General features: G+C 51.8%; 1 protein-coding gene across 2 annotated transcripts in view; it reads right to left on the bottom strand.

The window, feature by feature from the left end:
- The window catches only part of KL (klotho), a 33,273-nt gene extending 7,334 nt beyond the window's left edge, over positions 1–25,939 (bottom strand). For both annotated transcript variants that reach the window (XM_045838877.1, XM_045838878.1), the window contains exons 1-3: positions 25,101–25,939; positions 2,450–2,960; positions 1,443–1,711 (exon numbers count right to left, since the gene is read on the bottom strand). In XM_045838877.1, the coding sequence (XP_045694833.1) occupies positions 1,443–1,711; positions 2,450–2,960; positions 25,101–25,922 (1,602 nt within the window). In that variant the 5' untranslated portion in view covers positions 25,923–25,939. The remainder of the gene's footprint in view (positions 1–1,442; positions 1,712–2,449; positions 2,961–25,100) is intronic.
- Positions 25,940–26,331: the final 392 nt, after the last annotated feature.

Below are 26,331 nucleotides of genomic sequence, written 5' to 3'. Positions count from 1 at the left end.
GCACTCTCCTTAGCTGCCTGAGGATGCACCCCCTCCCGAGCTCCAGCAGCCAGGGGAGACTGGCCCTTGTCACAGAACAGGAGACGAGGGGTCGGCTCCACACGCAGATGAACTTGGCCCCAAACTGCCCTAGTTCCCACCTGTTCTTACAAGGGCCCGTTTATGTTTCCCGAAAGCCATTTGCTCTCCCTTAAGAGACCTGCACCCCCTCTCCCCTTTCCCTCTTAACACGGCGTCTAGGCCTGGACTCTAAGCCATTCTGGGGGGGCTGCTCCTTTCTCTCCGAGTATCCCCCACGCATGTCGGAGGTGCACGTGTTAATCAACTTTGGTGTGTTTTTCTCCTGTGAACCTGTCTTTTATTACCGGGGTCTCAGCTGAGAACTCAGACGGGGGGAGGGGACGTTGTTTTTCCTCCCCTGCAGAACCAGTGAGTTTGGCCAGAAGCGCCCGACAGGACGCGCCATGCCCCCCTGCCCGTGCGCCAATAGCGAGCGCGCTCCGTTCCCACGCTCTGCTGGGCAGCAGCACCGCCCCGCCGCGCTCGCTTCCCACGTGCTCGGTTCCCTGTGTGATCCGGCGTATGTGGCCAACGTGTCCTCTCCAGCCTCCTTACAGAGCAGGGGTCAGGCTCACTCGCCTCCTCGCACACACCCCCAACCGAGCACCCCCAGCCACCAGCCCAGGGCTGGGCCCAGGCTGGCTGGCTGTCCAGCAAGTACTTACTATTCGATCAAATTCTAGAACGCACATTATTTTTTAAATTGAAGATTACAGTTTGAATTTCTTAAGTTAAATCGTTAAATTCAAATAACACTGAGAAGGAACTGCAGAGCAGGTGCTCAGTGGATACACCGGCTGACCGTTCTGAAGCGCTTCCCCTCCCCCATCGCAGGGACAACGGCGGGGGGGGGGGGGGCGGGGCGGGGGAGGGGGCTCCGGACGAGTTCCGGCGAGGGTGTTCCTCCGCTACGGCTACGTGCGTGTCCTTCGGCAAGACTGGGGACCCCCAGTGACGTCTCACGAGGAGGGGCTCGGCCCAGTGCGCCCGCCTGGGGCCCAGCCACCCTGCTGAGATCTCAGACAAGGCGGGGCTCTGCGCTGCGTCAAGGTTATGGAGCTCAACTTGCACTCTGCAAGTTTTGAAAACCACTGTGTTAAAAAAAAAGGAGTATCTCTTATCTGATCTTAAATATTAATACATGTTCTGTGCCCCTTTGGGGGCCGATCTGAAGGGCAAGGGGGAGGAGCTAGGAAGAGTTTTGGAGGGAAGGACGCAGCAGCGTTCCGAAGGATGCCCTTCAGGCACGGTGTGCGGTCGGAGGAGGAGGGTGGACGGACGAGGGGCCGGGACCACCCGGGACCCCCCCCCCCAAGAAGGAGGCGCTACTTACGAGCGAGAGGGCGCGGTGACAGCGCTCATGGGCTCGCTGGCTGACTTACTTGAATGTAGTTGTCCGCAATTCCCCAGGCAAAGTCGCAGGGAAAGGTCCCCTCGAGGGGCTGGTTTTCGGGTGAAGGGGGGAAGCCGTTCTTCTCGATCAGCTGTTGGTAGAACAAGGCTGAGGACTTGGGCAGCAACTTCTTGTCCTGGCTCAGGAAGTCCACGTAGAAGAGCCCACGCCGGATGCCGTAGCCCCGGTGCCACTCGAAGCCATCCAGGAGCGACCACGCCGTGTACCCGATGACGTCCACCCCGTCCAGCCTGATGGCTGCAGAGGGAAGAGAGGACAGCGGCAAGTGACCCTTCGCTGGACGCTCGCCTGCCATGGACGAGCCCTGGAGACCTTCCTGTGTGAGGGAATGGGAAATTCCGCAGGGCGCTTACTGTTTGGTGAACCCATGGCCTGCAAAGGCCCCAGTCCAACCTGGATAACTCCACAGATACGCTCTGCACCAACAGACTCGTGTCCACTGTGTCTTTATTTGGATTTCCCTCCTCCCAGGGGCTGGCCTTTGGACCTGGCCAGGTGTGCTCCCCTTTCTATCTCGGCACCTGACGCGGCGTCTGATGTCATAAACGAAGGGAGTCTTTGAAAGCACGAAGTACTGACTCTTTTCTCTGGATGTCGATATTCCTTTTTTTTTTTTAAGTGCCTCATTCTGTACACATCGTAAGAACTCAAAACACGTAAGGAGAGCTAGCTCCCTGGGGTTTCCTTAATGCTTAATGTAATCTAAACACCTAGAGCAGTCGTCCTGAAAGCCAAGTGATTTCACACATTATAATCTAGAGCTTCTCATTTATAAAATGAGTTTAAAAATTAATTTAAGTTCCTCAAGTCCCCAAATGACAACGGTGTGACAGGAATTCATTCCTATTATAGCCAAAAGCAATCTCTACATTCTGATAAGAAACGATAAGTTCACATGGTTTATTACAGATCATCTGAGAGATTGTTTTAGCAGTGGATGTGGACGGGAAATTGGAATTTCATCCCCAAGCCTACCTTTTAAAGTCTCCATTATAAACTTTTTGAGGTAGTACATATATTTGGCGTCATCTTGCTTGGTGGTCCCTGAGACAAACCAGCCGTTCTCCACGATGAAGATCTGCGGGTGGTTGTACTCGAGGTCCACCCAGGACAGCAGCTGCCTCAGGCTGGGAGACTCTACTTGGCGGAACTTCATGGGAGGGTCCAAGAGCTGGAAACTCAAGGTCGGCCCGAAGGAAAGAGCAAAGAAGTCGGCCGTTCCTTTGACGAACTTCTTCTCGGGGTCCGAGAAGGCCGGCAGGAGGGTCGAGAGGCTGTTCTTCATGCTGTCTGGGTAGTCACCGTCGACGAATATGGGTTTGGCGAACCAGCCGAGGACGAAGTCGAGAGACTTCTGGCATTCTTGGATGCCGTGGTCCGCCCTCCTCCGGGGGCTGATCCAGTGCGAGCTCAGGGCGATGGACACGCGGCCCCCCTGGGTGGGGCGGAAGGAGGTGTTGTAGAGGTGCCAGATTTTGGCATGAGCCTACACAAATCAAAACAAAAGGGAAAGGCTAGGGTAAATTGATGTTTGATTGTGAAGAGAGATGTAACACATATTTGAATTCCCAACCCTATTTGTATCTGTTTCTCATCAAGCCTAACCTAATGACTAACCCCGCAAGGGAAGTGTCGCCTGGCGTCCATAAATCATCTCAGAGGGAGGTCAGCCCACAGCCAGCTGCTGCCCAGCCTGGGATCATTGCCACCGTCCTCAGCCGCCAGTCCAGTGGAAAATGTGAATTTTTTTTGGTGTTGAATGTGTAGTTATTATTCATACTTTGAAAATTCACGAAATAAGAATCTGTTATAATATCGTGCTGCTTCATTGACTTTGGATTATGTACTGTGTAATGAATAGGCCTCGTGAAAACGACCAAACCCAAATCCGTGATCGCACCAGGAATTTCCAAATAGGATTATGTATACTTCTTTCTATCCTAAGAGACTGAGAGTTTTCAAGTTGGCTCACACTGTTGGAGCCGATTTAATATCTTGGAGTCATCGGTCGGAGATACAATTCTGGCACATGTTCTCACCATCTTTGTTCTTCCCTAAGAGGAACCCGTGGAATAAACTAAAGGACCGACTGCGGTACGTGAACTTAACCCCCCCGACCTCCCGGAGCTCAGGGACGGCGCCGACTTCCCGCAGGGCCCAAGGCCCACGGTCCCCGCAAAGAGCGGAAAACCACCCCCATGCAGCCTTGAGGGGACCCGGTGCCCGCGGCCAGTGAGCTCCCAGCCCGGACCCCCCTGCAGCAACGAGATGGGCTTCCCTCCCACGACAGCGGGGTCGCGCTCCCGTCACACCTGCCTGACCCCTGCTGTCTCGTGGTCCCTGTGTCCTTTCTCTTCGTAAAGGAAAGGGAGTGTAGTAGAGTTCTTCCAACCTCACTTGAATTATGTTTCTCTTCGCTTTTCAACTCCTCAGTTTACTCTGTTTGGCTAAAAATACAAGTGCTGTTCATCAGCCTTGGGCCCCACTAACAGATCATCTTCAAAAACTCGCTCAACTCGGGTTGACGCACACTCTCCGCGACCGTCACGCCAACTTCCGCCCCACTCCCTGGGCCCCAAGGAGCTCGCTCACGCAGTGCACCCAGCACCCTCTCCATGTCTGTCTGAGTGTCGTCCTCGTGGCTGGTGGCAGGGTGTGGGGGGTGTGGGCCCCACAGCGGCCTCACCGCTGTTCTGAGGAGTTCAGCCAAGCATTTGCGTGGAATGGAAGAGTTTATGGTGACCCCTCATCTGTAGTTTCTTACTGAATATCTGTTTCGTTTCACTGAACGTATCTTTCTTTTTTCGGGGCCCAAAGCAGCTCTCTGCACACTAAGGAGGAAATGCAGAATCAAATGTGGATCCAAACAGGAGTGGCGTCTACACAGGTGATTCAGACACTGCCGGCTTGGTGAGGCCACCTCCACCTTTCTCTGCCGTCCTCTCCCTTGGTGTCCGGCCGCTCCTTTTCCAACGGACAAGAAACCTCAGCCTGACGCTGAACGGTGAAACAGAAAAGAAACCCGTTCATGCTCCTCCTCGGGATGCCAGGCCCCAGCACTTGGAGGCCTAACAGCCAGGCCCTTAACGTCTCATCGTCCTCTGCAGAGCAAGCGCCGCAGGGGGCAGAGCGGAGGTCGGGCGGGAGTGAGGGCAGCCCCAGGACTTCCTAATCCTAATCGGGGTGCGTTCTGCTGGCAGCTGGAGTCAGAGCCGGGCGGAGGGACTGTTCGCCGCCCTGGACTGCTCCCTCTTCCAGCTGCGAGGACCTGGACGCCGCTCCAAGAGGACGGTGGGCAAGGAAACCGGTGGCGGAGGCTGGAGGCTGCACAGAAGCGCGCGCGCGCGGTTTTCGACTTCGGATGAAACTCCTGCTCCGCCGCAGTCAGTAGTGTGCCTTTCACCGCGTTCCCCAACCTGCGCGGGGAAGACCCCCTTTCCCGGGTCACTCCCCGGCCCTTAGGAAGGGGAAATGAGAGGCTTCAGGCAAAACACCCAACGCAAAGCCTGCCAGGGGGAGGGTCTCCATGAACGCGTATTCCTTCTGTCCCTAAGGGGCGCGCAGGCCGAAAAGGAAGACGGCGCACGCCTCTAGGGAAACACGCCCGCTGAGGGGGGGGCGCAGTCCACAGAGGCGCGCGGATGGGGTGCCGTGATACCACGTGGGGGCTGGGTTGGAAGAGGCGGCTTTGGATCCCGCGTCCTCTCCCCATTACCAGCGGGAGCCTTGGATGTTTCCCTGGACCAAGGGGAATAGCATCTCTTCTCCTGTGGGGGCAGCGTGGGGATTACAGCACAGGATGCGAATGAGAGGTTCTAGCAAGCTGTCCGTCACTAAGAGACGCGCACATCTGCAGCCCCACAAGGCAGGGCGGTTCATTCTGTGCGTCAGCCTGGCGGGGCTGAGGGACCCCAGACAGCTGGTGGGACGCTGGGGGAGAGTCCAGCCCAGCTGCTGTGTGGTTCTGCTGGGTCCACGTCCGTTCTGCTTGACCCAGCGTCCTGCGGGGGCCTGCACTGACCCGGCCTCGCGCGCAGGCACAGGCCCCAGGGAGCAGCCTGCGCGGCCATCAGCCCTGGCGAGTTCCCGATGGGACTTTCCCGGCAAGAGTTTGGGATCTACCGTCTCCCCTGCCTCCTTGGGCCTGTACCATTTCTGAGTGTTTTGGATAAGACCCCCGTGGGGCTTACCTAAACCCATCTTTTGGTTTGAATCGACCGATTTGGCCCTGGCCTGGGAACCCCAAAGCACGCCACCCACAGGCCGTAATAACGGCCCGGTCCCTGGTCCTGTCTCTCTCTCTCCCTGCTCTGCCTTCCCGTCCCGTGTGTTGCCGTGAACTTCCCCCGGCACCCCCACTCCAGTCGCGCCGGTGCTCTGTCGTGACACAGAGGCCGCCTCGCAGCACCCTCTGTTCTGTGGAGCGCACGCCAGTTGAACGAACCCGTGGTGACATCATTTCTGGGCCTGCCTGTGAGGGTCTGGCGGCAGGAGATTAGCTTCGGTGGTGGACTAAGAGCGGAGGGCCGCCCTCGCCCAGGAGGGCGGGCGTCGGTCCCGCGGAGCCCGGAGCAGAAGGAAACGGGAGGGGAGGACGGGCCTGCGCCTGCTGACCTCACCGGGACTTCCACCCGCTGCCGTCTGGGTCGCTGGCTCCTGCGTCTCAGGCCTCCGGGTGGGGACAGAAACCACGCCACCGGCTTTCCCCATCGGGAGGCTACTCGGGCTCCGTACACGCGAGCCAATCCCGCGCGGTGCACCTCTGTCCAAACTAACCCCGCCGGCCCGGGTCCCTGGGGAGCCCTGACTCGCACAGAGAGCAGCATCTCAGGTGTTGCTCAGCTAACCCCCCACCCCATTCCAAACCGCCCCCCCCACTGGATCTGATATCTGACTGCTCTCTACTGCAGCCCAAACTGGGGGCCACTCCAGGCGGGGCCTCTGCTCCCGGAAGCCCCCCACCCCCACTCCTGTCCCAGCTCCCCACACGGAGCTGCAGGGCCAGCCTCTGGGGACCCCTATTTCTTCCACCTCTCCCCTGCCTCTCCAGCCCGAGCTGAGCCCCCAAAAGGGCTGCCTCGCTCCCCACCCCCACCCGGCACACAGAGAGAGGCCCAGCGGTGTCTGTCACACTTAACCAAATGCCGCGTCACCGCCTCCTGAGTGCATTTCACTTCCAGATGGTGGGTTTTTGTAGCCAAAGGCTACGAGGCAAGGGGTAGTAGCAAGGTCACCATTTGCCGCATTGTAACAAGGAAGGATGATTAATAGAGAAAGGTTATGCATGCTTTTGCATTGCTTTCTAATTATTCTGGGTATGGTAATCTTATAATCTCGTTAAGATTAAAATTTAATAAAGCTATTGACAAGGACTCAGGGAAATAATTTAGGGCATGAGCAAGAATGTTTATCTAAATACTGTTTCTAATGGCAAAATACTGCAACCAATCAAAATGTCCAATATTCAAGGACATTCACACCATCCTATGCCTGTTTTAACACACTGCGGTACAACTAAAGCAATGCTCCTAGTCAGATGTTACAAATAATACAGAAGAATGGGATGTCTATTAACATGTAAAATATGTTGCTAAAATACTAACTGAACAAAAAAGCAGATTACAAAGCAATATGTGGGTTTGCATAGCACTTTAGAGAAAACATTTAGATTATTGAGGAAAATATGTATGCAAAGATCTAGAAGGGTTTATACCTTGTTAAGGAAAGGCCAGGATTGGGGGGGAGGACAGCACGGTCTTCATTTTGCTTATCTCTGTGGTTTCCATTTCCTCCCACACACATGTGTTGCTTTAGAAGTAAGACAGACACTTAAAGTTCCAAACAGGAAAGCAGCTCTGAGGAGTTGCAAGGCAGGCCCTGCTGGACCCACCCGTGGTGGCTCTGTGAAAGCCGCGAGGTCATGAAAGCCTGCCCGGCTGCCCTCCAACCTGCCCCCAGCCCCTGCCTCCAGTCCGCGCTCCCAGGCACACTGAGCCCCACGCGGAGCTCTGAGATCCCCGAGGCTCCCGCGTGTCTGCGGGATCAGCCCTCGCGTGTTTTACCTACTCCCAGACTCTCCGGCCTCACCCTCCTCATGACTCGGCTCAGACATCACCGCCTCCAGGAAGCCCTCCCTGACCTCTTCCCTCTCCCTACCCTTAGATGTCTTTTCCATGTGTCTCCACATCTGGTCCCTCTCAGACACCTCAACCACAGGACACTGCGTTTATCTAACTGTCTAAGTTGTAGGCGTTTCAAAGGCATCGACCGGGCTTTTCTCCCTCTGGCCTCAGACTCCAGCGAGGTATCTGGGTGGAGTAAGTATTCCATAAACAGCCATGGAGGATGCAGGCTGGCGTGAAGAACCAGATCAAAAAGTCCGGGACAAAAGCAAACAATTTTCTGCGCCAGAGCAGCGGAACTCTTTCATAAGATGTCCGGGTTGTATTTTCCTTCTGAGACCTTAAGAGAGAACTTTCAGGCAGACTTCATTAAAAAGTAAATTATAAGGAACTGGGCACAGTAGCCCTCTAAGAATAACACCGTGTTTACTCAGAATGCACTAGTGGTCCATTTTGGTGTAAAAGACACTGCAGGATATGATATCCCCTCACTTTCTTTTTCTTAATTATATTTTATTGATCATGCTATTACAGTTGTCCCAGTTTTTCTCCCTTTGCCCCCCTCCACCCAGTCCTCCTCACTTTCCTACCAGCCACGATGCGGATTTTGAAACGCAGAGTACGAAAAGTCTAGAATAAATAGATCTTGTATTTCTTTACCAATCAGCGAGTATCACCAAATTTCGGAAGTCAAGTAAAATACATTGAATTTCATAGCACATTTTCTTGCTGTTTAAATTGCAAGCACCTTTCGTTTACCTGTTTGTATCCTTCCTACAGTCCAACACAAATGTTCCCATGACTAAGGCATTTAAAAACAGGGGTCAAGGGCCACCTGGGGGTGAGCCCCACCCCAGCCCAGCCTTCCACCCGAGCTCAGGCCGGGATGGGGCAGTGCTGCCCGGGGGAGGCACAGCCGGGTGGCTGGCGAAGACTGACTGCAGGCCTGGCAGGTGGAAAAACAGTCCCCCGGCGATTACCTGCCTGGCAGAACACAATAGCGTACTCTTTAGAGGAGTGCAACGGAAGCCAGACCCGCTATCGTGTGTCGTTCATATTGTCCAGGGTACAATAAAAAATCACTAAACATTGAAAAAGAAGGAAAAGTAAAACCTTAAATTTTAAGAAAAACATTCCAAAGAAACAAACCAAAGCCAAAAAGATCTAGGATCTTAACATAGCTTTTAGAAACATGTGCAAGGACGGCAAGGAAAAGGTAGCTGTAAAAAGTGAGCAACTGGGGAATAAACACAGAGAAATGGGGGGAAAAACATAAAAATTATAGAACTGAAAAGTAAAATATCTCAAATAAAAATTTCATTGAATGGGTTTAACACTATTAATTCTGTATAGACTATATGATAAAGATAAATAGTGTAATAAAAATATATTAAAAGTTATATCTAAAAGGCCAGCAGAATAATAAAAATAAAATACCAAGAAACATTTGATTCACTGAGAAGTATGCTAAAGAAAGAAATAAGAACTGATAGGACAATTAGAAATCACATAACAAGATGGTAAACATAAACCCAAATATATCAATAATTATGTAAATAAAAATGTACTAAATGCTCCAAGGAAAAGACAGATACTATCAAACTAGATTTTGAAATACATTCCAACTACATTCTGTGTTCAAGAAATACACTTAGAATGTAACGTCTCAGCTAAATTGAGAGAAAAAAGATGGAAAGAGATGTCTCAGGCATGTAGTAAACCTAAAATATCTGCAAGGGTATATTAATGACAAAATAGACTTCAAGACAGGAAGTGTATTGAGATAAAGATGGATATTTCTTAATGATAAGAGGACCAATTCATTGACAAGATATAATTCTAAGTGTAACAATATCAGAGCTTTAAAATACATAAAGCAAAAATTCATAGATTTTTTTTAAAAGTAGACAATTTGGCAATGGGTTGAAGATTTTAACTTCTCTCTCAATAACTGATTGCGGAAATGGCAAAAAATTCATAAATATATAAATTATCTAAACAATACTACAAACCAAATAGAGCTCACTGACATTTAGGGTTTAGGTCAACACTACCCTCAACAATACTTTCAAGTTGTACGTGAAGTGTTTATAAATATAAGCCACATCCTGGAATGCAAAATAAACGTCAAGAGATTGAATCAGTATCAAAAACCTGCCAGCCCTGCCAAGTGGCTCATTTGGTTAGAGCACCATCCTGACATGTCAAGGTTGCAGGTTCGATCCCCAGTGAGGGCACATACAAGAATCAACCAATGAATGTAAAAATAAGTGGAACAACAAATCAATGTTTCTTTCTCTGTCTCTCTCACTTCCTCTCTCCCTCTAAAAATCAATCAATACATTTAAAAAAAAAACAACAAACCTTCCAACTAAGAAAAACTGAGGGTGAGTGGCCTTAATGGTAAATAATACCAAATATTTAAAGAAGAATTAACACCAATCCTTCTCACACAAAGCTACAGACCAATATCCCTTATTAAATAGATACCAAAAAAACCTTGAAAAATACTAGCAAAGCAATTTCAGCAGTATATTAAAAGGATTATATACCTGAATCAAGAAGGATTTGTCCCAGGAATGCAAGGATAGTTCAATACACAAGAATCAATCAATGTAATAAATCACTGTAAAAGGAAAACTTCTGTTTTTTCCTATGGTATAGAGAAAAACACAGCTCTCTACTGTGTATTTTTTCCTCCTGAAATTTCTTCAATATATAATAGGTTCAAAAAGAATAAAAGATTTATGAATAAAGTTAACCACTCTCAGAACTTTTATTTACATTATACTGGGTCCCAGCCAGAATAGCAAGACAGATCAAAGAAAGAAAGGACAAGCTGGTTGGAAAGGAAAACAAATCTATTATTCAGAGAAAACACAATTATCTATATAGAAATCCTAAGGGATCTAAAAATAAACTATTGGAACTAATAAGGAAACTTAGCAAGTTAACAGAATATGTCAATATGCAAAAATCAATTGCATTTTATATACACACAATAAACATGTGGAAAATAAATGTTAAATACAATACCACTTAACACCCAAACCATAAAGTACCTAAGAATGATTTAACAAAAGTAACAAAAGATGTGCAAGACTGTTACTGTGACATCTACTGGACATTTCTAAGATCTAAATAAATGGGGGGAGATGCCACTTTTTAATGGATTGGAAGGCTCAATATTGTCCCTTCTCCCCAAACCGAAGTATAGACTCAATGCCACCCCACCTAATATCTCAACAATTTTTTCTGTAGAAACTGGCGATTGATTCTAACATGAATATGATAATTCAAAGGACATAGAACAGTTCAAACAAGTTTTAAAAAGAACAAAGTTGAAGCATTCAAACTACCTGATTTAAAGATTTCCTATAAAACTATAATGATCAACCAAGGGAGATACTGTCATAAGGACAGACAAATAGATTAAAGAAAGGAACAGAGAATTTGAAACTAAACCCACGGCTAAGTGATTTTTCACCAATGCACCAAAGTGCTTACGTGGCGAAAGGAGAGCCTTTTCAATAAATGGTCCTGTGTTTGGAAAATGTATGGGGGAAAAACAACCCAACCTTACACCTTGCAAAAAAATTCAATTGAGACATATCATAGATGCAAATGTAAAAGCTAAAACTATTAAGTTTTTAGTTCAAAACATGGCCTTTTGATCATGGGATAGGAAAAATACTTCTTTGGACACAGAAAGCACACATCACAAAAGAAAAAATAAAAAGAAAAAATAATAAATTGGACTTCATCAAAATTAAAACTCTGCTCTTGAAAAGTTAACAATATGAAAAGGTAAACCAGTGAAGGGAAATGTTAAAAATACATCTGACAAAAAAAATTCTATTCAGAATAAACACAATAACCCTAACAGTCAATAATAAAAAAGAAACAACACCCCACCCCACCACGAACGAAAGTCTTGAGCAGACTTTTCACAAGAGCATCAACACCAATGCTCAACGTCAACTTTTCAAGGAGATGAAAATAAAACCACAATGAGCAGTCACACACACTGGAATGCCTACAATGAAAGACTGATGACAAAATTTTCATGTGTCTGAAATGCAACTGACGACTTCCAGTCAAGATGGAACCGTAGGTAGATATACCTGTGCCTCCTCACACAACCAAAAGAAGGACAACAAATTAAAAAAACAACAACAAAAAAATAGCCAGAACTGCCAGAAAATCGAACTATATGGAGTCTGACAACCAAGGAGTTAAAGAAGAAACATTCATCCAGACCAGTAGGAGGGCGGAGAGATGGGCAACCAGGTGGAGAGGACTCGCAGCAAGGCTGTGGCTGGAGGACTGTGGTGGGTGAGGCGGGGCTGGATGGGCAAGGTGGCAGCTGACAGAGTGGGTGGTCCCACATTTGCATGCAGATAAACCAGGAGGAACAACTGGGGAGCGAGACAGACTGCACAACCCAGGGCTCCAGTGGGCAAATAAAGCCTTAAAACTTCTGTCTGAAAACACCTGTAGGGGTTGAGCAGCGGGAGAAACTCCCAGCCTCATACGAGAGTTTGTTGGAGAGACCCATGGGGTCCTAGAACATACACAAACCCACCCACCCGGGAATCAGGACCAAAAGGGCCCAGTTTGCTTGTGGGTAGCAAGGGAAGTGACTGGAAGTGGGCAGAGAGCAGAGCAAGCTGCACTGTTCCCTCTCAGACCCTCCCCCACATACAGCTCCACAATGCAGTGATGTAGGTTGCCCCGCCCTGGTGAACACTTAAGGTTTCACCCCTTACTATTGATAGAAAATAATGGCCCAAATGGAACAATAGATCAAAGCTCCAAATAAAATACTACTAAGTGATGAAGAGATAGCCAACCTATCAGATGTGCAGTTCAAAACACTTGTAATCAGGTTGCTCACAAAATTGGTTGAATATGGTCACAAAATAGAGGAAAGAGTGAAGGTTATGAAAAGTGAAATAAAGGAAAATGTACAGGGAGCCAACAGTGAAGGGAAGGAAATCAGGATTCAAATCAATGGTTTGGAGCAGAATTAAGAAATAAACATTCAACCAGAACAGAATGAATAAATAAGAATTCAAAAAAGTGAGGAGAGGCTTAGGAACCTCCAAGGACAACTTTAAATGTTCCAACATCCAAATCATAGGGGTGCCAGAAGGAGAAGAGGAAAAGCAAGAAATGGAAAGCTTATTTGAAAACATAATGAAGGAGAACTTCCCTCATCTGGCAAAGGAAATAGACTTCCAGGAAGTCCAGGAAGCTCAGAGAGTCCCAAAGAGGCTGGACCCAAGGAAGCACACACCAAGGCACATCATAATTACATTACCCAAGATTAAAGATAAGGAGAGAATCTTAAAAGCAGCAAGAGAAGAGGAGAGAGTTAACTACAAAGAAGTTTCCATAAGACTATCAGCTGATTTCTCAAAAGAAACCTTGCAGGCCAGAAGGGGCTGGAAAGAAGTATTCCAAGTCATGACAGGCAAGGACCTACATCCCAGATTAATCCATCCAGCAAAGCTATCATTTAGAATGGAAGGGCAGATAAAGAACTTCCCAGATAAGGTCAAGTTAAAGGAGTTCATCATCAACAAGCCCTTATTATATGAAATGTTAAAGACACTTATCTAGGAAAAAGAAGATCAAAAACTATGAACAGTAAAATGACAACAAACTCACAACAATCAACAACCAAACCAAAAAAAAAACAAACAAACAAAAAGAAACTAAGCAAACAACTAGAACAGGAACAGAATCACAGGAATGAAGATCACATGGAGCATTTTCAGTGGGGAGGGGGAGGAGGGAGAATGGAGGAAAAGGTACAGGGAATACGAAGCATAAATGGCCCTGGCTGGCGTAGCTCAGTGGATTGAGCGTGGGCTGGGAACCAAAGTGTCCCAGGTTTGATTCGCAGCCAGGGTACATTCCTGGGTTGCAGGCCTTAACCCCCAGCAACCGCACATTGATACCTCTCTCTCTCTCTCTCTCTCTCTCTCTCTCCCCCTCTCCCCCCTAAAAATAAATAAATAAAATCTAAAAAAAAAAGAAGCATAAATGGTAGGTCAAAACAGACAGGGGGGAAATTAAGAATAATACGGGAAATGGAGAAGTCAAAGAACTTATATGTATGTGACCCATGGACACGAACTACAGAATGGGAATACAGAAACGAACAAAATCCGGGTTAGTTCGATATATGCCATTAACCCTGCCCATGTAGCACGGATAGAGAAACTGACCCCCCACCTTCACCAAGTAGCAAGTGTAGGGTCCTGATATTAAGACCTTCGCGCCCAGCCACAGTATATCGGTATGTTCCATACCATAAAATTTGTAATTTAAAACCTTGGTTAAGACCTTCAAAGTGAAACCGATGGCTGAGTAGGGCTGCTCACACTGTCTACTCTTCCGTCCCACACAACTAAGTCCGAGACAGAGCTCTTCTCAGAAATCACAAGAAATGATGCACACGCTGGTTTTGAGAGGCGGACAGAACATTAGGTAATATATTTATTTTACTTTTTTACTGTGGCAAATGTGCACAACATAAAACTTACTCGCTAATCATTTCTCAGTGTACAGTTTGATGACGTGTATTAAACACCTGCTGTATACTAGCCTGCTAGGTTCTGGAAGCCCAGGGCATGGGTAAGGCCCAGCACCTGCTCTCGAGGCACGTTTACTGTTATTCATTGGTCTGGCGGGAAAGCTGCAAAACGAAAAGGGCACAGATTCTCTTCCCCTAGCTCCGTGGGACACCCCAAGCCGGGCCAGCAGACACCTCCCCCCCCCACCCCGCCCCCAGGCTTACCCGCTGGGGTGGAGGCTGGGGCGGAGGAAGTGCTTCTGCGGTGGCTGGGTGGGAGGAGCCCTTCCACAGCGGGGTGTGCAGACGCCGTGCTGACCGGGGCGTGCGTACATGGGCCCATTCGCAGTGAGGGAGAGAGACTGCCCTCCTCGACAGGAAGGGTGGCTTGCAAGTTCCATTCCCGAAATGCCTAGCGTCCTTTCCCCCATTCTGTGAGTCCTCCCCGCGTCCTTCTTTCTACTCGAGTCCCTCTTCTCCCTGGACCGAGGTTTGCTTAGCACTGGTCATTCGCATATAGAGCAGTCCTTGATGTACATGTAATCACCAATGTGAGGTTCTAGAAGAACTCAGCTAAAGGCGTGCTTTCACAACTGGGCAAAGTAAAGGCCAGGGGAGATTTTTTTTTAATTATAGTGTAGTTTTGGAGTCTAGTTACTTATGATCATTTCATCTGGACTTCCTAAAAGTAGGTTACATAAAAAGCCTTATTCACTTTTTTTAACTTATTGATTTGAGAGAGAGAGAGAGATTTGTTGTTCCACTTACTGATGTATTCAGTTCTTATATGTGCCCTGACCAAAGATTGAACCGGCAACCCTGGTGCATCAGGATGACGCTCTAACCAACTGAGCTACCTGGCCAGGGCCTTTATTTATTCGTTTTAAAAAATAACTCCCTTCAAAGAAAATAAAAAATGATTTTATAACTCACTTTGGGTAAACACATCAGTAAATCAGAGATTAAGTTTCTCGACTCCTTCATTTATCTGTACAGAACTAATTGACATCAGTTAAATCATTCTGTTTAATATTAAATCACGCTGCTACGGAAATCTTTCCGAATTATCAATGCTAGGTTGTTAACAGACTGCCTGGCCTGGGACCAGAGTCTGTCTGGCCCATTAATCACAACGTTATCAGGGACCAGAGGCCCTTCAATCCCTGGTTTTCATATCTGCTCTTCTGGTAGCAACGTGACCGGAAGCACGAAGGCACAGGCAGGGAGACCTCAGGCCGCAGGAGAGGCGGAGACCAGAAAACAAAGGGCTGAGGCCCAGAGCGCGTTGCTGAGGCCCCAGCGGCTCTCCCGTCCATCCGCCGGGGATCCCTTCGGTGCACGGCCCTCGCTGCCGCCACCAAAGCAGCCCAGCAACGCCCTGCCGGAGCCGCGGCTCCCCAATCTATCGCCACACTTTTACGACAAGCAGTGTCTTCCACACCAGTCCCCCTTACGTTTCCCGTGCTCGCTCACCCTCCACCTGCCTGCTCCCCCAGTTCTCCTGCTCTGCACGGCCCACGGCAGATGCCAACCTACAGACTCTGAGACTTGAGGATGGGCCACCGACCGACTCTCAAGCTCGTGTGGGGCTCGCTGCTTTGGAAACCACTGCATTCCGCGTGCAGGAGAGAACACGCTTCACCCAGAGAACGGGGGACGGTGAGATCGCAGGGGTAGGAAAGAGGCTTCATGGAGCCGCTGAGAGCGGAGTGACCGACCAACCAGCCCTGTCGCCCTCTGCCTGCCATCCGCCTTTGCGTGGTGCCAGCTTCTCCGCGCTCTTCAATGGGCTTTCCCAGTCGTGAAACAAGGTTATGCGTAGCCGCAGCCGTTTGAAAACTGTAATCGAACAGGACTAACTAGCAAATATCAGCGTGCACCGCATGGAGAACCGTAAACGTTGCTTCATGAAATTTTGGTATCAGTCGTGTGTGTGTCAACATGTGAAAAATGCTTTTTTTACTGTGTGGGTCAAGGTCAAAAACTTTGAAAGTCACTGATTTGAGAGATATTTTCATTCCACAAGTGCTTACAAAACGCCAGCTACAGTAATCCTTCCGCCCCATTGCCAAGCCCAGGAAAATTTTTCCTAACAGTCTCCCTTTGAGATCACAAATAACGTCCCAGGATTAGGTTGGATCCCTGGACAAACGTCCGTCCAGGGGTGTTAATTAACACGCATAAGCCTCTCGGCCCCGACGGCGCTGAGCAGCTACTAAATCCGAAGACCTGGCTTCTGTCTGGGGATCCTTCCAGAAGGAGTCGAAGACTGTTTTCGATAGCCAGTGTTACGCCAGAGGGCGTTCGGTTGTCTGTTGTTACTTTTTGTTTTGTAATTGCCCTTCAAGCCGAGAAGCTAGAAGAAACCAAAGCCAAGACACTCATCTTCACACGTTTCATCTGCAGGACCCGTACCTTGGGGGGAGCTCCCCAGATCCCAGCCACCAGGGAGCACCTCTTGGGCAGGAAGTGGTCCTCTCTGCCCCCCACTCCGCTAGGGTGGGCTTCCTGGGAGAGGCAGGGAGAAACGGGGGGCGGGGGGGGCAGGGCGTGCCTCACTGAGAAGGCACAGGCCTCGGGGAGGTGGGCGCCAGGGTGGGGGCACCAGCCAGGCTGAGGGAAGAGTCGGAGGAAAAGGACTCAAGGCCCCACAGGCAGACCCGCTCCGTGGCCGCAGGCAGGGAGTGAGGGGCAGGAGTCTGAACTGAGGGCTAGTGTGTCCCAAAGCCTGCCCCGGGGGATGCAGGAGCCACCGCTGCCTGACCCGCCGACCTCGGGCTGCACGGGGAAAACGGGAGACCGCGGGGCTTCCGCGCCAGAGCGAGAGGGAAAAGGAAGCTTCTTCATCGGGTTGTGGATGACTTGGTTTTCCCCTGCCCTGCCCTCCCCCTCTGCTTTGTTTCTCCCGGCGTACCGTCCACGCGAGGGGCCCGCCACACCTCACAGCGTCCTCCTGTGACGCGTCTTTGTGGCCTTCACTTCCCGGCAACGGAGATCGAGCGGGAAAAAGAACAAGAAAGGTCCCAAGTGAAAGGTGCTGTCTCGTGGCCATTGGGCGAGTTACCACGTAATCGTTTTGGTAGGGGACTCGAAACTTGGAGAATTTTAGCTTAAGGTAAATAGCCATAAATCTAGCAAGTAATGTGTATGTTGAGCTTTTTTGTTTCAGAAACTACAGAGAAGGCCCATCTGGCGCCTGGGTCTCTGCGTGCACTGCCCGAGGACCGCAGGAGCGCCTTGCGAGCCGAGCGCGGTGTTCTGCTGCTGCGGGCCGGGTTCTCCCGGCATTTCTCTCGCAACTGTCTGCCCTGCACCCCTTCCTGTCCTTCCAGAACTCCGGCTAGTCCGCTGCGGGACTTCGGCGCTTGGTCTTTTCACCGTCTCCCCCTCTCTTTGATATTTGCATCTCTTTGTCATTTTGTACTGTGTTGGGGGCGTTTCTTTTCTTTTTAATCTTTCTACCAAACTTTTTACTTCCACAGCCCTATTGTTGATGTTCAAGAATGTTTCAGTGTTCTGATTGTTCCCTGTTCAGTGTGTCTATGGTTAATATCCTGCATAACGTTTTCTTGGGTTGCTTTTCTATTGGTTTATTTTATTTTCTCTGTTTCCTACTGAGCCATTTCCTCAAATATCTTTTGAAGTTCGGCTGTCCATTCATACTTAGAAGTACCAAAAATTGCCCTGGCTGGTGTAGCTCAGTGGATTGAGCACGGGCTACGAACCAAAGCATCGCAAGTTCGATTCCCAGTCAGGGCACATGCCTGGGTTGCAGGCCATGGCTCCCAGCAACCGCACATTGATGTTTCTGTCTCTCTCTCTCTTTCTCTCTCCCTTCCCTCTCTAAAAATAAATAAATAAAATCTTTTTTTTAAAAAAAAGAAAACAACTGTAGCTACAAAAAAAAAAAAGAAGAAGAAGAAGAAGTACCAAAAATTACAGCCTTGGAGACACCCTGTAGAGAGCAAGCTGCCGCTGTGTGGGCCAGCCGGGGGGCCAGCCGTTTCAGTGGGGACCCATCTCCAAAGGCCTCTGAGCCCCTTCCCCTGGAGCCTGGCAGGGTCTTCAGAGAGAAACAACCCCCCCACCCTTTCCTGCCAGGGAGACAGACACCCTCTGCCTCCGGAGGGACGGGCTGTGGGGAAGGGACGGGAACGTGGTGGCCACCGTTCCAGGGGGTCCCCGTGCTCATCCCGGAGTCTCATCCCAGTCCCCCCGCTCTGCGCAGTGCCCCGACGGCCCACCTCCCTCTCTTCCAGCTGCTCCCGAAAGTGAACCGCGGTCCCGGGCCTGGGAGCGGGGCCAGACGGTGCGCATTCCAGGGGACGACATCAAGTGTCTCCTGGTTCAACAGAGACCTAGTTGTCTCATCGGATAAAACAAGTTTAAACGAGTATCACGATGTCTTCAATATTACGGGACCCATATATCACGGGACCCATATATTACGGAGCTGTGTGCTCAAAAACCCGCCATTCCACCGTCCTCCGCCGCTCGCTTCCCGGGAGGTCGGCATCTGGGAGCCCCGCCCAGTGGGAGGTGACACCCTCGGGGAGGAGGTCCCAGCCCCAGGGGTCGGCCTCAGGCACGGACCTTGGCCCAGGCCCCCTGCAGGGTTGGGCGTCAGGCTCCCGCCCCAGCAGCCCGAGGCTGTAGGTCAGTGACTACGAACTCAACATCCACTGAGCTTTGTTTGGCCTTCGTCACGCTCCAAATGTTTTTGACACAATCTTTAAAAGTCGGGAAATGGGAAAATGTCACACAAGATTCTGAGTGTCTGGCTTCTTCTGAAATCAGAGAGGCGCACCTCAGCCCTCCTGACGCCCAGCTGGTCGAGGCAAATGCTCATCAAAGGCCCCACCTGGCCCTCCCCTGGCCCTCCCCTGGCCCGCATCACTCAGTTCAAACAGCGCGTCTGCCTCGGCGGGTCACCCCACCTTACAGTGGGTCACCCCAAAGAGCTCGAACTTGTCAACACACCAAACCATGCGGCACTCTGGCTGCTTCAGCACCACTGCGTGCACATGAAATAAAACCCAAAATTACAAACTAAATATAATACAGGGTCCGGCAGAAGTAAGGCCTGCGTGAGTGGGGTTGGTAGGGTCATCGTGTGGGTGTGACAATTTATAGCTTTAATTTGAACAGTTCACCTGAAATGTCCTACGGTGTGTGCTTGAGTGTGGTGTTGTTATGTTACAGAATCACCTGCTCATGATTTTATAATAAAAGGGTTTGTGATAATGGAGGGACATTATTTGTGCCAGACCCTGTGTGTTAGTATAAAAGATGGAGGCAATCAATACTACTGGACTGATGGAACTTATATAGAAGAGATACGTTTCTAAAATCAGTTTAAATGGGAGTGGTCTGGCTTCCAAATCAGGCACATTCTGCCCCTCCCCTCCCCCTCTTTCCTGTGCAGTGGAGGAAATAAGGATGCCATTGGCCCTGGGAATGAGAAAGGTCATACAGCTACCTAGGCAGGAATTTCTTCCCCGTTCCTGTCTTTCTCAGATCGTCTTTATCCGTCTTGGGGCATCATTTTAACGACTGTCACCAATATTTTTGACTGTTTACTTCCTTGCTCTAAAACCCCCTCCCAGATACTGTGTGAGAAAGCAGATTGCAACCATCCGATTTACAAGAAAGAAGAGGGGCATGCTGAAACAAGGGGAGATGATTTCACATCTACATTTATTCATTCGTTAACAATTGTGTCCAATATTTCTTCTGTTCCAAGGGCCGAGAAAAGCACTAAAAATTGAAAACTCAGTATGATATACAACCTCTGATCCCAGGAAATCACACACGAGTACAGGGTCTGCGCTGCCTGTTGTCCTCGCACAGTGAGAGTGTTCGTGTCAACTTTCTGGAAGATAGATAAGAGTTTATCCTTGGGAGAGTGGGGAAGAGGGAGACTGTTCCTTCGCATTAACTTCGTACCCAGAATACATCAGGACAGAGGAAGCCAAAGGCAGGTTATGCGTATCTGTTTAAGCAGAGATTGCAAACATAACCTCGGAGTTTCCTGAGAAGACTCGATCTTGGAAGATTCCGGCACGGCACATATTTTTACGCACTCCGTATTTCTTGCCTCCCCAATAGGTATGCATTCTATTCTCCTCCTACAGCTCGCATTTCCTTTACGCCTTAAAAGACAGAATTCGTTGAAAAGGAAAGGCACCTTTTGTAAGAATTATTTATGCTAAAATTCTGGCTTAGAGCAAATCGTATTGTTTGAGAACTGAAGATGGCGCAGAAGACACCTACGTGTGACAGCCGTGACTAACCGCACACCCAGGCGGTGCGGCTGCGCGTGCGTTCATTTTGTGCGTGAGAAGTGCACGCTGCCATTTGAATGCTGAGTGGTCTGCATTCTCCCTCTTCTCTTCAACTCGAAACAATGGACATTGTTACGCGTCGCTACGATTTTAAAATAGTTGTATTAGTTCTCTCCCTATTCTTAATTTTCTTTCTCGAACTTGACGGTGACCTTCAGCAACCGCTATGTTCAATCAGGTACTCGAAGAGAAGTGAGTCAAGCTCTTTGGGAGATATGTTAGCTATTTCTGATGAAATGCACGATTGAATTCAGTACTGTTCTAAAAGAACACATTGTTTCAACCCAGGTGAGTGCTCCGCCCATGTACCGAGTGCATTGTAATGAGAGGGGAATGGGTACAGCGCTCCCCGCAAGCACACAGTGTGTCTCTTTTCAGCACACGGACCCTGTAGATAAACTGCCTCTCCCATTCCTGGGGGAGGGAAAAGTCAACCCGACCATGAAGCCACTTGCCACACAGGCTCCGAAAGCCAGCCAGGGCACTATCCCCCCCTCCCATTCGGAAAACTTCTTCACGGTGTCCATGGTGATTATAGACGGTTTTTAACGGGTTGAAAATCTTTACAACAGAGTCATAAATTGGAAGATGAACCCTCCATTTTTACTGAAAATGTCAAACTCCGCCCCATTATGTTTCCCGCCCTTCCTATCCAAGGTTGGGACTCGGTACCTCCCACCGGAAAGCAGCGAGCAAGGCCGACAGAGAGAGTGAGCCCTAGAGCACCGTTTATAAAGGAGGGTCGGGCCCCTACATAGCCAGAGGTCACGAGCACCTACCAAGGGCAAGACGGCATTCTAAGACAGAGGACGAGGACACAGTCTCCTCACTTAAGGAACTGCCCGGGCTCGGTGTGGGGGACGACGAGGTAGGGGACATCAGAAGGCGGCACTGCGGGAGTCCACGGGGGGAAGAACCAGCATTCCGGGGCGGGCCCAGTTAGCTGGTTCTTGAAGGTGGGGTTTTCACAAACAAGGGGCTCTGTCTGGCTCACATAGAACAATACCCTAGAGGCTCTCTGTCACGGTCCACGGGGCAGTGTGGTGGGGGGGGTGCAGTGAGGGCGGAGGCGAGGACAACCGCCGGGAAGCAGTTCCGAAGACTCAGGTCAGTGCTGCTCACGCTGCAGCCTCAGGTGCGGACGGACGTGGTGGGATTCCAAGTCCATCTTCGGGGCCGTTGGAGCTGTCGGGTCTTGTTGACGGGTTGAAAAGAAGACTCAAGAGAAAGGAAGGAGTTCAGATTTGGGGGCTCAACCGACTGAAAGAACAAAGTGGGCATAACAGAGATGGGGGAGAACAGGAGTTTGTGTCTGGCCGTGTCCCATGTGACGGGCCTAGGGGACACCTGGGCGGTCTGGAGCGCAGGGCAGAAGTGACGGCTGGAGACTCCCCGTCTGCCGCCGTGGGAGAGTAGACAGCATTCAGAGAGATCAGCGGGGGTGAGTCCAGAGAAGAGGCCCCAGTGTGACGTCCTGGGGAGGAGGCCGGGCGAGGGGGCCCAGGCGAAGGGGATGGGACGCTCTGGCCAGGGAGCCGAGAGGAGCGGCAGGAGAGAGTGGTTCCGGACGCCAGGCTGAGAAGGCGCGTCAAGGAAGAGAGGAGAGCGCTGGACACACGCCGCGGACAGGTCCGCTGAGACGTGGGCACGGGTGTCCACGTGGAGGTCGGCGCTCAGACCAGTCCTGTTCGTCCCAGACATGCTCGCGCAAAGTAGTAGCTCCTGGCCCCGCCGACCCCGGTGCACGGAGCTGTCTTCAGCTCAGTCCGGGCCACTCAGAACCCCAGGGGCAGGGCGCACACGCAGAGGTGGCGCCGGGGCTGAGCTCCCAACCACAGGGCTCCTTGCTGGTTGTCCCAGGGCCCTCAGGAGCCATCTCTGGAGAGCTGCGGCGGCACGCGGTCCCTCTTCAAGTCAGAGAGCGAGCTGTGTTGTCTCCCTGGGGCAGACTCAGGTGAGCAAGCACCTGGGCCCCCGGAGCCTGGAAGGCCTTCAGTTCTAAGTCCCGTGTTTTCCTTCTCCTCCCTCTCTCTCTCTCTCTCTCTCTCTCTCTTCCTCCCTCCCTCCACCTCCCTCTCTCTTTTTGTCAAGGTTTTCCCCAGTGCCAGGAACCCACAAAAGAGCATGGAGACCCCCATTCTGAGCACAGCACCCATGACTCTTCCTAGAGTCCCTTTGGCCGGCCTCCTGGCCTCCTGGCCACCAGACAAGGGCACTTAAATCTCTTTGGGGACAGGAGAGGTGTCGATGTCTAGTGTCCCCAGGGGGTATCCTCAGCGGGGGAGGGGTGTGGGACACGTTAGTCCCTGTCTAGCATCAGACCCCAAATGCACAGGACCACGTGAGGAGCTTAGCGGCCCCTAACAGCAACATCAAACCCTGGGCTGAAGTGTTCTATTACCAAAACCCGCAGAGTATGTCTTATCTCTTCTAGTAGGTCAGAGCTTCCTTATGCCCCTCCCCACAACACTGCACCAAGAAAGACCACGAAAAAACAGAAGAAAAGCACCTCGAGAAAAATGAATTTAAAGTATCCTTTGATAATGACCACTGACTTTATAAGGTACGAAAACGACTCACTTCCAAGCGAGAGAAATTTAGAAGCAAAATTAATGTTTCACAGCCATCAGCATTTTGTTTGCGGTATCAGCAAAAGCGGTGTCCACCTGTCACTGATTTCTTACAAATTCAAAGTCCACTGCATTTCTGGGAAGGGTGGTTAGTGTTTGGCAAGGGTGTGTGTGTGTGTGTGTGTGTGTGTAAGGATCCAAAAATATAGCTGAAAATCTCATCAAAGTGCTGAGAATGGGCACAGGAATCAAAAGCATGTGCACGATATAAAACGCCAGAGTCCCAGGAAGCTCCTGAGGTCCCAGTTCCTTATTTTCCAAATGAAATAATCGTGAAAGTCACTAAAATAGCAACTGATGACTTGCAAACACACCGAGTTTACTCCACGCACCCTAACAGTGTAACCCGTGTGATCTGAACCGGAAGGACTGAGTCTGCGGAAGTGGTCTACTTGGTCCCCCAGCTGCCCGTGAACCTCGGACTGTTTTTTTCTGGTGTGGACTGAAATGTGCTCCTGTCTTCCTCACAAGAGGGGCCGGTTCTCCCCACGGTTGCTCTGTCCCCAGCCATAAGCAGGTGGTGCCCAGGGTCCCTGATTCCTGAAAAGGACAGCCAGACTGAAAGAGTGTATTAGTGTTGCACTGAACTATGTTCATGAAAAGATATATATCAACTGAAATCATTGACATCTCGATTTTAGTTTCAAACAGATCCAGTGTTCTTTTATGATCCGTGGGAGCGGATTCTGTGGAGCTGCCACGCCATTTATCCAAGCCACTACCGCGGCAGCTGGGGGCACTGAGCCAGCTCCATAACCCACCACGGTCTGCCCCCATGGGCTGCAGCTTCACTGACAAGTATGCAGAAGTGGCCCTTCTTACATTTGTTCAAAACCTGGGGCTTAATTCTAAGTTTAAAAGTAGGTCTTCCAGGCGACCCACAAGTCACCAAGATACAGGGACCAAAAGTTACATTTAAACACTGGCATTAAAATGTTTGTCCATGACACATAAAATAGTCTCTGGCAATAACTGTACCAAGTGTACCAACAACTGGCGTTATCATAAAGGAACCCTCAGATCAAGGGTCCTGACCTTGAACCCTAAGTAGAGCAGGAAAAGGAGGCAGAGTTATTTGGGAGACGACAGCTTCCTCACCGCATAGCAACAGTCTCCACTGTCCATCCGCATTACGCTTCTCCCACAGGGTGTTTGCACGGGTTTGTTGAGGGGAAGAGCCCCCCCGCCCCCGCCCCCGCCCCAGAGGAATGCTCGCTCCCATTGGGAGGGAGCGTCGCGGGGCTGCGCTCTGAGGGAGGGCGCCGTGCGTGTCCCTCCGCGGTTGGGTATGTTTACGGCCAGCTTTGTTTCAGACGGTTATAGGGGCCTTCGCACCCCGTCCAGTGAAGTAAGGATGGACAGAGAGACCGCCCAGAGACTCTTAAACCCCGGAGATGCGGCGTGAACGGAGCCACAAGCAACAGAGATCCCACTGGGCGGTCCCTGGACTCGGGCGGTCCCCACAAACTGGGGCAGAGAGTGACGCTCTCTGCGCACCTTCCCGACACACCTGCGTCTGTCACCAACCCCCCGCCCTCCTCCTCCTCCTCCCCACAGCTTCTGCGAGGAAATCCTCCGCACCCGACCTCTAGGGATTCCCTTACACCCAGAGGAAGGAGCTCCCTCTTCTCACCCAAGAAACTGATTCCGATTTCCCCCGGACAAGTGGCTGCAAAGTGCGCCCGCTCAGGGCACTCGCGCGCGCGCGCGCGCGCCGCGGGATTTCCTTCCCATCCCCGACTCCACGGGCCCCAGAGGAAAAGCTTCAACTGCTCAGTCCCCGCGCCCCCACCTCCCACCCCCCACCCCGTGCGACTCCTAAGTTACCTCAAAAACGTGTTCAAATGGAGCCTCGTCTGAGCTGGAGGCTCAGGCGCCCCTCTGGCCCCCGGCGTCCCCGAAGGCCCGGTCCCCGGCGGGTCCCTCCGCCTGGCCCCTGGAACTCACCAGGAGGAGGTTGTGCGCCACCAGGTACCCGAGCCGCGCGCTGCCCCGGACGCCGGGGGCCAGGCGCCCGGTGGCGTAGCCGTGCCAGGCCACCACGTAGGGGTTGTCGATGGTGATCCAGTACTTGACCTGGCCGCCGAAGTGGCGGAAGCAGAGCTCGGCGTAGTCCCTGAAGTGGTCGGCCACGGCGCGGTTGGCCCAGCCTCCGTAGGCGTCTTGCAGGCGCTGCGGCAGGTCCCAGTGGTACAGGGTGACCACGGGCTGCACGCCCAGCTCCCGCAGCCGCTCCAGCAGGCGTCGGTAGTAGCGCAGCCCCTCGCGGTTAGGGGCGCCCGCGCTGCCGTTGGGGAGCACGCGCGCCCACGAGATGGAGAAGCGGTAGTGGGTGACCCCCAGCTCCCGCAGCCCCTCCGTGTCGCGGAAAACGTTGTTGTAGCTGTCGCTGGCCACGTCCCCGGTGGCGGGCGGGGACGGCGACGGGGCGCCCGTCGGCAGGCTGGCTGCCTGGGGGTCACCTGGGGGCGCCGGCGGGTGGTGGGTGAACGTGTCCCAGATGGACGCGCCCTTGCCGTGCTGCCGCCAGCCGCCCTCCGTCTGGTAGGCGGCGGTGCCCACGGCCCAGAAGAAGCCGTCGGGGAAGGTGTCGTGGAGGAGGCCGGCGGCCTCTGGGGCCGGAGGGCGCGCGAAGCGGCTCCAGACCTGCGCGCCGTCTCCAGGCTCCGCGCGCAGGTGGCGGCCGCCCAGCGCCAGCAGCAGCAGCAGCAGCCGCGGCAGCAGCAGCGGCGGCGACCGCGGGCTGCGCGGCGGGGCCGGGGCCGGCATGCTGAGCGGATCCGGGCGCCGGGGCCCCGCGCCGCCCCTTTATGCCCGCGCCCCGCAGCGCCGCCCGCCCCCCGCCGGCGCGCCCACCCCCGCTCTCCCCCGCGGGCCCGGCTGGCAATAATTACCTGCGAGCTGGCGCCTGCCCCGCCCCGCGATGGGGGGACCAGGGCGCAAGAGGCGAGCGGGTGCCGGGAGAGGGAGCGCGACAGGCCGCTCGGGGCCGCAGGCGCCGATCCGGGACGTCGGAGAAGAGGCACCTGTTCCTCGCCGCGCCCGGGCGCCGCGGAGGACGTTCGGGCGACACGAGTTGGCCGCCGCCGCCGCCGCCGCCTTCTCTTGCCCATCCGCGCGCGCTGCGGGAAGAGCCGCGGGGCCGGTGTGGGCCCAGGAGGGAAGGCGGCCGGCCAAC

This window comes from Phyllostomus hastatus, unplaced genomic scaffold (genome assembly GCF_019186645.2).
Source record: "Phyllostomus hastatus isolate PE091 unplaced genomic scaffold, TTU_PhHast_1.1 phas_contig_29, whole genome shotgun sequence".
NCBI classification, from domain to species: Eukaryota; Metazoa; Chordata; class Mammalia; order Chiroptera; family Phyllostomidae; genus Phyllostomus; species Phyllostomus hastatus.
This window is presented reverse-complemented; position numbering and strand designations above follow the sequence as displayed.